At 36.5% G+C, this 12,809-nt stretch overlaps 2 protein-coding genes across 2 annotated transcripts; both read left to right on the forward strand.

Moving 5' to 3' along the window:
- The first annotated feature begins 4,367 nt into the window (after window positions 1–4,367).
- On the forward strand, window positions 4,368–9,620 carry LOC18017341 (protein DA1-related 4). The gene is made up of 5 exons (XM_006400270.2): window positions 4,368–4,925; window positions 6,182–7,307; window positions 7,396–7,692; window positions 7,777–8,565; window positions 8,687–9,620. Exons 1-5 carry the CDS (start codon window positions 4,477–4,479, stop codon window positions 9,563–9,565), a joined length of 3,540 nt encoding a protein of 1,179 aa, XP_006400333.1. The 5' UTR covers window positions 4,368–4,476; the 3' UTR covers window positions 9,566–9,620.
- Window positions 9,621–10,121: 501 nt separating this feature from the next.
- LOC18017342 (microfibrillar-associated protein 1A) lies at window positions 10,122–12,708 on the forward strand. Its single transcript, XM_006400271.2, has 3 exons — window positions 10,122–10,261; window positions 10,934–12,176; window positions 12,428–12,708. The coding sequence occupies exons 2-3, from the start codon at window positions 10,981–10,983 to the stop codon at window positions 12,537–12,539; spliced, it is 1,308 nt and encodes a 435-aa protein (XP_006400334.1). The 5' UTR covers window positions 10,122–10,261; window positions 10,934–10,980; the 3' UTR covers window positions 12,540–12,708.
- Window positions 12,709–12,809: the final 101 nt, after the last annotated feature.

The following is a 12,809-nucleotide window of genomic DNA, read 5'->3' on the forward strand; positions in this document are numbered from 1 at the left end:
CTCCTTTGAGGTCCCATTTTAGTCCTCTGTGGTGGTGCAATGGGTACATAGACTGAACACCCAAATGTTTTAATATGGGAGACGTCTGGCTCATGACCCGTTAGCAATTGGGATGGTGAATATTTGTGCTCACTAGATGGTCGTATGCGTATTAGTTCAGCGGCATGTAAGACTGCGTGTCCCCAAGCTGAGACCGGGAGTTGTGACCTCATGAGTAATGGTCTAGCAACCCATTGAATTCGTTTAATGAAGGATTCAGCTAATCCATTTTGTGTATGGACATGTGGAACGGGATGTTCAACACTTACCCCCATGGACATACAATATTCATTAAACGCTTGGGAAGTGAATTCACCAGCATTATCAAGACGTATAGTCTTTAATGGGAAGTCTGGAAAATGGGCTCGTAATCTGATGATTTGGGCTAATAACCTAGCAAAAGCCTGGTTCCTAGAAGAGAGCAGACAGACATGCGACCAGCGGGTCGATGCGTCAATGAGGACCATGAAATATCTGAATGTCCCACAAGGTGGGTGAATTGGTCCACATATGTCTCCTTGGATTCTTTCCAGAAAGTTCAAGGTCTCTTTAGACACTTTGACTGGTGAAGGTCGGGTAATCAGTTTCCCTTGTGAGCAAGCTGTGCACTTGAGGTGCTGAGGGAAAATACCATTTGGTTTAAGGCTGTGCCCTTTAGAATTCTGGACTAATTTACGCATCATGTTCGCACCGGGATGACCCAGGCGATCATGCCAAATAGTGTAATCTAAAAACCGTGCTTTGATAGCAGTATTAGCCTCAATCATATTGACTTTAGCATGGTAAATGCCAGTAGATACGGCGGGTATAGTTTCAAAAACTTGTTTATGGCCATTTATCATTTTAGTGATAGTTAAAAACTCTTTGTTCCCTTCATCCTGAGTTTCGATATGGAAACCATTCAATCTTATGTCTTTGAAACTCAATAGGTTTCTCTTAGAACTGGGTGAGTATAAGGCATCAGAGATGTCTAGATATGTGCCATTTGATAACAACACATTAGCTTGGCCATGGCCCTCTATTAGGCTCGAACTACCCGCTATAGTGCTAATGTTTGCGGTTTTGATTACTAAATTTATGAAGTAATCTAAAAACTAAACGGATTTTCTAGGGTTTAATTTTTATTAGGAAAAACCGATCGGTTTAAACTTAAACCCTATCGATTTAGGATTAGAATTTATCGGTTTATAAACGGTTTAGGTAGATCGATTGGTTTAGAGTTTAAGGGGTCGATTGGTTTAGGATTTAGGAGCTTGCATGGACCGGTTTTAGGGTTTTCAAGGATCGGATCTAAGATAAATAACTGATCGATTTAGGATTTAAATCGATCGATCTCGGTTTAACGATAGACAAACCAAAACGATTTTAGATCTAGGGTTTTGCAAAGATTTAGGTTTCGGTTTGCAAGAAATTTTAGTGATTGGTTTAGATGATGCTAGGACCGATCGATATAGGGTTTGAACAAAGCATTAGGGTTTAGGTTTTATATGATAAAGCCGATTAGGAAAAATAAAACCAATTAGGGTTTTGACAAGAAGAAAGAGGATCGGTTTGGTTATGGTTTTAAAAACGAAAAAGACGATGAAGAATCATGAAAAGAACCGATCCATATTATGGTTTTCAAAAAAAAAACCAAAACTTTGATTAGGATCTATAGTTTTAGATAATACATTTTCGCCAAATGGATTTCTGACCGGCTTATGATCTGGGAGCTAAAGACCACAGATATCTACTGGAAACTCCTGAGAATGATGGCCAGAAGGGAGGACGAACAGCTGCTACAATGGAGGAACCACCGCTTGGAAAGAATCACCCGCTAAGGTGGGACAGCGCCGATTGTTTTGAGTCTTGAGGGCGCGTCTGGTGTCGGATTGAGGAGCGGTTTTCACCACTAGATTCTTCTCTTCCAGGGCTTCAAAATGATATGTATATCGCCTTCTAACTCCTTGTATTTTGAGAGATATGATCGTTTGAAGTTGAGCTTCGTGCTGATAATGTATTAAGGGAAAAACTCTAATCTTATTATTTCCATAAGCAGTGTATATATACATTACATAACTAATGTATCAGAAACCCTAATGGGCCATGAGACATTAACCTGATGGTTAATAGGCCGGTTACTAGAAGTTCATTTGTTTATAACACTTAGTTAAATTTTAAAACAATGATTGGATATTATGTTTGGATTAGTGATTTATTTTATTTGGATACATATTACATTTTAAGAAGTTTTAAAGGATTTTTAAATTTTGACTCACTTCAAAAAATCTGTTGAATTGTTAAAAGCTTTTAATGGGGGATATGTAGGAGTGTCATGGGATTTTAAAAGAAATCTAATATATAAAATAAGAAATGAAAATTAAAAATAATTTAGGTATTATTGATTTAAATATAGTTAATTTGTAATTTTTACGTTTATAATATATTTAATAAATAATTAAATATATGATAAGGTGTTTAATTTATCATAAAAATTAAGAAAACGATTGAAACGGATTACAAAAATGTTTCTCTTTTAATTTTAACTAGATTCTAACCCCGTGCATCAGCACGAGAATATTTTTTATTATTTAACGAATTTTGTAATATAATTTGTGTTTTTGAGTTTAGATATAATTATTTTTATAAATATATTTTTTAATAAGTGAAAATACTGATTTTTGTGTTTAGATATATTTTTATAATATTAAAATTAATTATGATTATAAAATATAATTTTTCCGTTCATATTACCATATAATATAAATATTTGTTAAAAGTTTGAGTTGTATTAACGGTATTATTTAGCATCATAGTTTTCTAAAATTTAATCAATGAAAGGAGTGTACAACTGATTTTTCAAACCACATTATAGTGTATGCAATAATTTTTAATTTTTTATGTTTTGATTTTGTATGAAAAATATATTTTCGATATACATGTATAATTTAAAATTAGTGATATTAGTTACCAAAATATTTTTAACCCGGTTTTTTATATATACTTTTATATCTATGAATTTTAAAAAATATATTTTTAATATTTAAATTATACATTTGAATTTTACCTATTATTTTATTATTAATTTGTAAATAAATCATAATCGTAAATATATTATATAAGCAACATAAATATCATATCATTTACATCATTATAAATATTTTATATTTCAAATATGACCATTATTTTTCATATGTGAATTTTTTTTTTCAAAAATTCTAGATATTTTTGATAAAAATGTTTAATAGTATAGAAATTATTTAAATTAGAATCTTTAAATCAAATCTAAATGAATATCTGATTTATTATTTTTAATTAAATCAAATCAAATCTAAATCACCTATATTTAAGGAACTCTAAAAATATTTAAATTAATAACTACTTTTCGAAATTAAATATAAATAATTATTAAAATTATTTTTAAACACTTAAAAAAAATTAGGATTGTTTGGAAGCAAGTACTAAATGTACTTCTGTTTTAATATAATAGATCGTATATAGATAACAAGTTACAAACCGTAATTTCAAGAGTGAGAAAAGTATAGACTTTTGGAATATATGAAGTCATGGACGGTTTTATTCATTGACTTTGTCAACCCATAGGAGCGGCTCTACATCGAGAAGAAAATGTCAGTATTGTCAATTTGGTCCCTCCACTGATTGATGCCTTCGACCACACCACACCTGCTCCAAAACAAAGCTCCTTCGGACTTTTCTGAATTTCAATCTAGCTAGATAATAAATATCTTCAACTTTTGTTTCCATCTGTTTTCCACTCCAATTTTTTTTTTTTTAAAAAGGATAACGGTAAAGCATGCATGTGAATGGATTATAATATTGTGGCAAAGTATGGTTCATATAGAAATCAAAATGTTGATACAAAACAAAAGCCGAGAAATTCGTACAACTCTGAACTCAATATCCACAGATAATCGGTTTTGAGATGCCAATTTAATGTCTGAATAATTCCATCCGTTTAATTTACTATATTTTCGAGTTGGGTCTTAAGAACTTATAATGCATGTTTTTGTTAGCTTTTGCCATGGAACCACAGGTATGAATCGTGGGGTTTCTTAAACGAGGGAACAGCTAAACCACTAGGACTCAATTGGTTTAAAACGCAGATACCTACGATATTAGACTCACCCCCCCCCCCACCCCCCAAAAAAAATACCGACAAAAAATTACCTAAAATTAAAACAATATATAATCTACAAAAAAAAAAAAAACACAAAACTGTATACAGTTTCTGAAGTATAATTTTTTTTAACAATATAGAGATTTCTATTACATCTCTATCTGTTGGAAAAACATCTTTATTACAGTCTCTCTTTGGTCAACAAAGAAATTCCAGGCCAAAGAAAAAAAAAATATATGTATTGCATATCCTTGGAAACTTTCTCAGCTTTGGTTGGTGATTAATTGGGTGGGCTTCACGTGTGTGCTACGGAAGATGGGATGAGAGAGATGGATTATATGAAACAAGCAGGTGCTCGTGTTACTGTTACGCCGCCGATGATGGCCGATTATAATCACAGCGTAAACATCATCTGCGAGGAATCCGTACAGTACTCCATCGTGAGCCACCTCGCCGCAGCTTTACGACGGGAAGGCATATCAGTGTTCGTGGATTCATGCAAATTGCAGGAAACAAAGTCCTTCTCATCTGTTGAACAGAATGAAGCGGTCACAGATGGGGCAAACCCTAGGGTTTCTGTGGTAGTTATTTCAAACATGGTTGAGTTATACGATCCTTGGGTTGTCAAGTTCATAAAAGTTATCAGGCGTCGGAGGAACAGCGGCCACGTGGTGGTTCCAGTGTTCTACGGCGTCGATCCATTGACCCGAGTTTACGGGTGGGCCAATAGACGCCTCGAGGCCGAAAAATTAACAACCCACCAATCAAGGTACATATCTTAATTATCTGTTAAATTATATAATAGCAAGCCCCAATAAACCGGAAAGTATAAATCTCACTTCCAAGGGACTACCTCTAATCTGGAATTTCAAAAAATTATGTTTAATAGACGGTTAGAGATACATAAACATGACTCAAAAGTCACGACATCTGATATATATTCAGTGGTGGAGCTAGAAAACTATTTTATTGGGGGCAAAAATATTCAACTGGAAATATTTATGCTGTTTAGTGTGGGGGTAATTACCATTATTGTTAACAATTTAAACCAATTATTTTTTATTGGGGGCAGTTGCCCCCCACTCATTCTACATGCCTCCGCCACTGTATATATATATATGTTCAATTTTCAACAAGATATGTGTGGAACAAAACCTGAGATATTTGGATAAAACGCAAGATTTGTGGTTTGCTTTTATTGATTGTCGTTTTTTTATCATAACTTGTTATATATTTTCGATTTATAACGGTTTATTTCATGAAAGTTTCCCTGTTAACATTTACATCTTTTCAACTATATTTATTTTGTTTTGGCAACATCTATATATTCACTCATGAATATTTAATTTCAAAATATGATTAAATTTACGCACTTAACTATCATGATCACTTCTCCATTCCCCTCTTATCTAAATTTCTATTGATTTTGTTTTCTCAATTTTCACTTCATGTCTTTGAATTGTTCGAACATCACTTTAGCATTAAAAAAAAAAATTTACAATGGTATAGTGGTTAAAGACTCATTAACTAAGGTTCGAATCTTCCTAATAGGATTTAATTATGGTTGGCCACATGTGAACGCTTTAAGTGACAAGAAAACATGCAATTGTGCTTTTTAAATATTGAACCAGCATAACGATATTAATATAGATTTCTAGAATTGTTGTAGAATAGGCATTACTACATTAGTTTGCAAAAATCAAAAATATAAAGATTCCAGATAAAATACAAACTTTTGGGACTAAATATTCAAAATAGAGGAAAAAAAATAAATATAGGACAACTTTACAACCATCGTTTGAAAATGTTTTGAAGATATTAATATTTTGTGTATTTTCGCTGTTTGAAGATTATTCAGTCACAGTAAACTCTTCCTAAAACTTAACGGAATTGGTTAGGTATAAAAGGTTACAAATCTAATAATTAACTTGAAATGGTATGTATATTATTGAAGTTTTGAAGTTAATGTATGGGTAAGTTGGTGTTTTCCTTTTTCTTTTTTTTTGTTTTTTTTGTTTTGGGCAGGATCTCAAGCAATAGGATACTCACCGACTCCGAACTAGTGGAAGAGATCGTCAGAGATGTTTATGGGAAGCTAAATCCTGCAGAACGAGTAGGAATTTACTCGAGGCTACTAGAGATCGAAAACTTGCTTTACAAGCAACCATGGGACATCCGACGCATAGGAATTTGGGGTATGCCTGGCATAGGCAAGACGACCCTTGCAAAAGCAGTCGTTGACCACGTGTCCACAGATTATGATGCTTGTTGCTTCATCGAAAACTTTGATGAAGCGTTTCATAAGGAGGGACTTCACCATTTGTTCGAAGAAAGAATTGGAATCATTCTAAAGGAAGAGTTTGAGATTAAGAGTTCGTATATTATGACACCAAGCCTCTATAGGGATAAACTAAGCGATAAAAAAATTCTAGTTGTTCTAGATGATGTGCGCGATTCTCTGGCTGCAGAGACCTTCCTTAGAAGGCTTGATTGGTTTGGTCCCGGAAGTCTGATAATCATAACCTCCATAGACAAACAGGTTTTTTCCTTTTGTCGTATCAATCAAGTATATGAAGTTCAAGGTTTGAATGGGCACGAGGCTCTGCAGCTATTCTCCCAGAACGCGTTTGGAAAAAATGTTCCGGAGCAGAATGACAGGGAATTGGCAATGAAAGTGATCGAATATGTTAATGGAAACCCGTTAGCTCTAAGTATATATGGCCGAGAGCTAACGGGGAAGAAGTCAGAGATGGAGGCCGCATTCTTCGAGCTCAAGAAATGTCCTCCCCAAAAGATTCAAGATGTGCTTAAAAACGTCTATACTGCACTTGGCGACAACGAGAAAAACATTTTGTTGGACATTGCTTGTTTTTTCAGTGGAGAAAATGTCAACCATGTGGTGCAACTGCTTGAGGGATGTAGCTACTTTCCACGTGTTGGAATAGATGTTCTTGTGGATAAGTGTTTGCTAACTATTTCAGAAAACAAAGTGCTAATGAGTAATCTGATCCAAGACATCTGCCTTGAAATCTTCAATGGAGACATAGAGAGCTGCACCAGACTGTGGGAATCTTCCAACATCAGATATCTACTAGAAGATGATGGACTTGAAGCAAATGGAGGATCCAGAGAAACGCCTAAATGTGATTTGGTTTGTCAAATGCTTCTATATGCGTACCTCAGCTGCTCTTTATATTAGAGATGCGCCACACTTATCGGTTTTTCTTTTTTCTTTTCAGGTCACTGAAGACATCGAAAGCATATATTTGGACACATCGAACATGAAATTTGATGTCAAACATGACGCCTTCAAGAACATGTATAATCTTAGATTTCTGAAGATATACAGTTCCGACTCTAAATATGTTCGTCGACTCAGCTTCCCCAAGGGCCTCGATTCTCTGCCTTGTGAGCTAAGGCTCCTCCACTGGGAGAACTATCCATTGCAATCCTTGCCTCAAGATTTTGGCTTTCAGAAACTTATTGAACTCCATTTGCCTTACAGTCAGCTTCAGAAACTCGGGACAAGAACCAAGGTAGAGAAAGTTAGTATTCACCTTTATTAGCCCTAGTTAATACACATCTGCCATTCATTCCAATTTTATCATATATATGCTCAGAATCTCAAGATGCTGAAGAGGATCATGGTTCCTCATTCCCAACATCTAGTCGAATGCGACATACTTCTATATGCTAAAAACATCGAGATAATTGATCTCCAAGGTTGTACAAGATTGCAGAGTTTTCCAGACACGAATGAATTAGAACATCTCCGAGTTGTAAATCTCTCAGGTTGCACAGAGATCAAAAGTTTCCAAGGAGCTCCACCAAATATGGAAGAGTTACATCTCCAAGGAACTCGTATAAGGGAAATACCAATATCCAATGTGAGCCACTCCCCCAAAGTTAAGCTGGACCGGAGAAAGCTTTTGAATCTTCTAGAAAACTTCCAGGATGAAGATCATATCGATTTGGAGAGCGTAACGAATCTGGTTAAAGTTGGCTCATCATATAAACAAGGTTTTAGCAAGCTTGTCCTCTTGAATATGAAAGATTGTTCTCATTTGCGAAGTCTTCCTGACATGGTCAGTCTAGAATCTCTGCAAGTTCTTCATCTGTCTGGATGCTCAGAGCTTGAGGAAATTAAAGGTTTCCCTAGAAACATGAGAAAGCTATATCTTGGGGGCATCGCCATACGAGAAGTGCCACAGCTTCCCCAAAGTCTTGAATTCTTGAATGCTCATGGTTGCAAGCATCTCAAGTTGATTCGTTTGGATTTTGTGCGGATTCCTAGGCACTACACTTTTAGTAATTGTTTTAATCTATCTTCAGAAGTGATCTCTGGATTTTTAGAGAAAGGTTTGACTAGAGTAGCAATGTTAACAAGGGAACAACAACAACAACAACAGGTGTTTCTCTTGCTCTGCTTCAGAAAATGCATATATATATATATATATATATATTATTAACAATTGCTTGAATATCTGACTACTGTTTTATTTATTTATTTATTTGCAATTGCTTGAATAGGAACTCCTCAAAACAGCCGCAGTCAACATATGTATTCCTGCAGACGCACGTCAGAAATCCTCATTTTGTTTGGGAGCAGGTCCAAATGTAATGATAGAGCTAGCTCCTTGCACACGAAATGCTCTCTCAGGCTTCGCCATGTCAGTTGTGGTGTCATTCCGAGATGATTACCACAATACTGTAGGTCTCGGCATTAGGTGTATATGCACATGGACGACCAGGAACGGCCACTCGGATCAAATAGAGAGAGTATTTCAGTGTTGGGCTCCAACGGAAGCTCCAAGAGTTGAATGGGATCACATATTTGTCTTTTATGATACAGAAATGCATCTACGTGAAGGAAACGTTTCTGATATACCAGATGACGAAATCAGATTTGAGTTCCACACAGTGAGTGGGGAAAACAAGCTTTTAGGTGCTCATTGCATGGTGACAGAATGTGATGTCCAGATAATTACGGCACCAACGGGTGATACAAGCGTCACTAGAGAAAGCCATGAAGCTAATATAATTAGTGTTGTTGAGGAGTCAGAGGCCAAGAGTATAAGTGTTGTTGAAGAGGATACTCTTCCTAATTTGCCCCGAGAAGAGCCAGACGCAAAGAGTCTTTCTCTTTCGTCCAGCGAACCACAAAAGCTTCCTAGTAAGGTAGGATCTAAGGGTTGGAAATGGATAAATTGTTTTCCCCTGGTGTCGTCTACGCCGCCCAAAAAGTTGCCAATCGGACAACCGGCAAGAAAAAGCACCACAAAGGAGTGGTCCAAAGATATAGCACTCTACCTTGTCTTGCCGTTTCTTTGTAACAAAGATATAGCACTCTACTACGACGAAGAAAAGGCTATTAAGAAAGATGGACCATTGTACCGCCATGTCAAATGAGACGAATAAGAGTTCTTACTAATTTCTTATACAAATTATTCAGACCGGTTTATTATTGTTTATGTATTTTTTTTCCTTTTGCCAACAATGCTATACTGTGCACGGGCATGAGCAAAACAAAAATTTAGCACAACTGAATGTTAGTCTTTCCACATGTCTACACAAGACCAACATATGAATAACTAGTAGGGTTGTTATAATAGATACAAAAACCCTACCCACTAGTTTTCATCCGTTTTAACATTTTGTAAATAACTGAATGAAGATTGGGCGTGTTTCACTAATGAGATCCAAACCATTCTTGTACAACTCCCAAATGCACACAGATCATCATCTCCTCTTTTTTCTATAGTTAAAACTTTAAAAATTCATTTTTGCATAAATAATCAATCTCTTTTATTCTTCTAAAGTGAAAATTTTAAATCGTGACAAAAATAAACAGTTTTTAGATCGAGAATCTAAATTAATGGCCCAACACAGAACAAAACTTAAAAAGGCAGATGAAAGCCCACTAAAGTTTCTTTTAGCTTGTGAGTTCTCGCGTGGCTTAGTCTTTAGTTATCGTCCCGGTTTCAAGGCCGCACCGTCTTCTTCCCCTCCGTCCCGCCACGATTTCTTAGGTTTTTATTTTTGTTTGCACGGTTTCGCCGAACTGGAATCCTCTCATTTCTCTATCCATATTGGTTTCTCTAAAGTGTAAGTTCGCTAATTTGTCGTCGATTTCTTTTGAATTTTTTTTTTTTTTCCTTGTATTCTTTTAGATAACCATTGAGTTTCGTGATTTGGGATTGTCCGTTTCTGATTCGTATTCTGGTTGGTTTTCCTTGCGAATTTGTGTGCTAATTTAGCTTTATAACTCCACGAATCCAACTTTAAGGTTGGTCTCTTTGTTGAACCTCGCCAAATTTTGTAGAGGTCGATCCCCTTTTGCCTTTATTTCGTGAAAACTGAAGATTGTTGTCGATTTTATCGATTTTTTCGGGTGTCCTTTGTTTGATCTTGCTTAAGATACTGATTTTCATGTGTGCATCTTTCTTCTCTCTTTTACTTCCTCTGTTCTGCCTTTTCTTTGCTCTTCCCGAGTGGTTTATGTACTCTGTGACATAATGGGTTTGTGTGCTTATGTGAGAGAATGGGTTTTGTGTGCTGACGCTAAAATCAGAATGGGATTGAGATATACTTATATACACACATATTATTGTTATGGATTTTGCAAAATGCCTTTTGTCGATTATAAGTTGTCTCATTCAGATTTTAGCTTTTGACGACAGATTTCGAAGTAGGTCATTTCATTTCCTGATAAATGCTAATGATGCAAAGCTTGACTCTAATCCCTGTTTCTATTTGTGTTTCCTTTTCGTGCTGCAGAAACAAATAGCCAACATTATTGAGTTTGATTACTCCCAAGTGCAAAGATGTCGGTCACAGCGGGAGTGAGCGAGGCTGCACTTGCTACAAGGGCAAAACTACGAGGCGGGATTGGACAGACTAAAGTGAAAAGATATTGGCCTGGAAAAGCTCCCGAGTGGGCTGAGGAAGCCGAAGAAGATGAGGATGTTAGGATGCATAAGGTTGATGTTTTGGATAAAGCTTTTCCAAAGCATGATGATGATTTGGGGGTTGCTAGGAAGGATGATCCAAGGCTGCGCCGTCTAGCTAAGACAAGAATTGAAAACCGTGAAGAAGTTAGAGCCGATCATCGGCGAGTTAGACAGGCTGAGATTATATCTACAGAAGAAGAAGAAATGAGGGATCAGGAGACTAGAGACGAGGAAGAAGATGAGGATGCTCTGGAAGAAAGAAGAAGAAGAATTAGAGAAAAAAATCTTAAAAGAGCGCAAGAGGAGGCTGCTCTACTTCCTGTAGAAGAAGAAGAGCTAGAAGATGAAGATGAGGAGGAGGAGGAGTCCGAGTACGAGACTGATTCAGAAGATGAGATGCCTGGTATTACCATGATCAAGCCTGTTTTTGTACCAAAAGCTGAGAGAGATACGGTGGCAGAGCGTGAGCGGCTTGAGGCTGAAGAACTAGCTCTTGAGGAATTAGCAAAGAGAAAACTGGAGATGAGAAAAATAGAGACGAAGCAAATAGTGGTTGAGGAAGTTAGGAAAGACGAAGAGATACGGAAGAACATGCTACTGGAAGAAGCAAATATTGGAGATGTGGAAACTGATGATGAGCTCAATGAAGCGGAGGAGTACGAAGTTTGGAAGACAAGAGAGATCGCTAGGATCAAGAGAGAAAGAGACGCAAAGGAAGCTATGTTGAGAGAGAGGGAAGAAATAGAGAAGTTGAGGAACATGACGGAGCAAGAGAGGAGAGACTGGGAGAGGAAGAATCCGAAATCTTCATCAGGTCAACCGAAAAAGAAATGGAATTTCATGCAAAAATACTACCACAAGGGTGCGTTCTTCCAGGCTGATCCTGATGACGAGGCAGGATCTGTTGGAACCGATGGTATATTCCAGAGGGACTTCTCTGCCCCAACTGGAGAAGATAGGTTGGACAAATCGATTCTGCCGAAAGTCATGCAAGTCAAGCACTTTGGTCGTAGTGGAAGAACTAAATGGACTCACCTTGTCAATGAGGATACAACAGATTGGAGTAACCCGTAAGTTTTCTGCTTTCAGCGTTACTTTGCTTACATTAGGTTAGTCATGGACATTTTGATATGAAAAGAGGTCTCATCTTCTGAAATCTGATTTATTTGGCATTTGAGTAGAGAAACATTAAGCTGCGAACTGAACTGAATCCTTGCATGCAAATGTGAACCGGGTTATGTCGGGAGAATCTTGTCTCTGTTATTTCGTTTATGGAGCTGCAGATTTTGAATTTTGTTTTGCATAATGAATGATTGTGTAGGTGGACTTCCAATGATCCTCTACGCGAAAAATACAACAAGAAAATGGCAGGCATGAATGCTCCTATTGCAAAACCAAAGGGGAGCAAGAAGATGAAAGATTGGGAGACCTAAACCGCCAGTCCCGGCTCTGAATCGCCAGTCCCGGTCTTACACCAGTTTTTTTTTTTTTCCTAAATGATGGTCATCCTAGAAACTGTGTTATGATTTTAATGTTTCTGATACCACTTATACAGTAGTTGTAATTTTCTTTTTTATAATGAAGATTTATATTTAAGGTCAATAATTTTATATAAATAGCAAAAAAAAAACCGCGTTTATGTTAGTATAATAAATGGCAAATTAGAACTGGAAATAAATAATTGTGCCGAAAGTAGCCAGCCA

This window comes from Eutrema salsugineum, unplaced genomic scaffold, assembly GCF_000478725.1.
Source record: "Eutrema salsugineum unplaced genomic scaffold, Eutsalg1_0 scaffold_2, whole genome shotgun sequence".
NCBI lineage: Eukaryota > Viridiplantae > Streptophyta > Magnoliopsida > Brassicales > Brassicaceae > Eutrema > Eutrema salsugineum.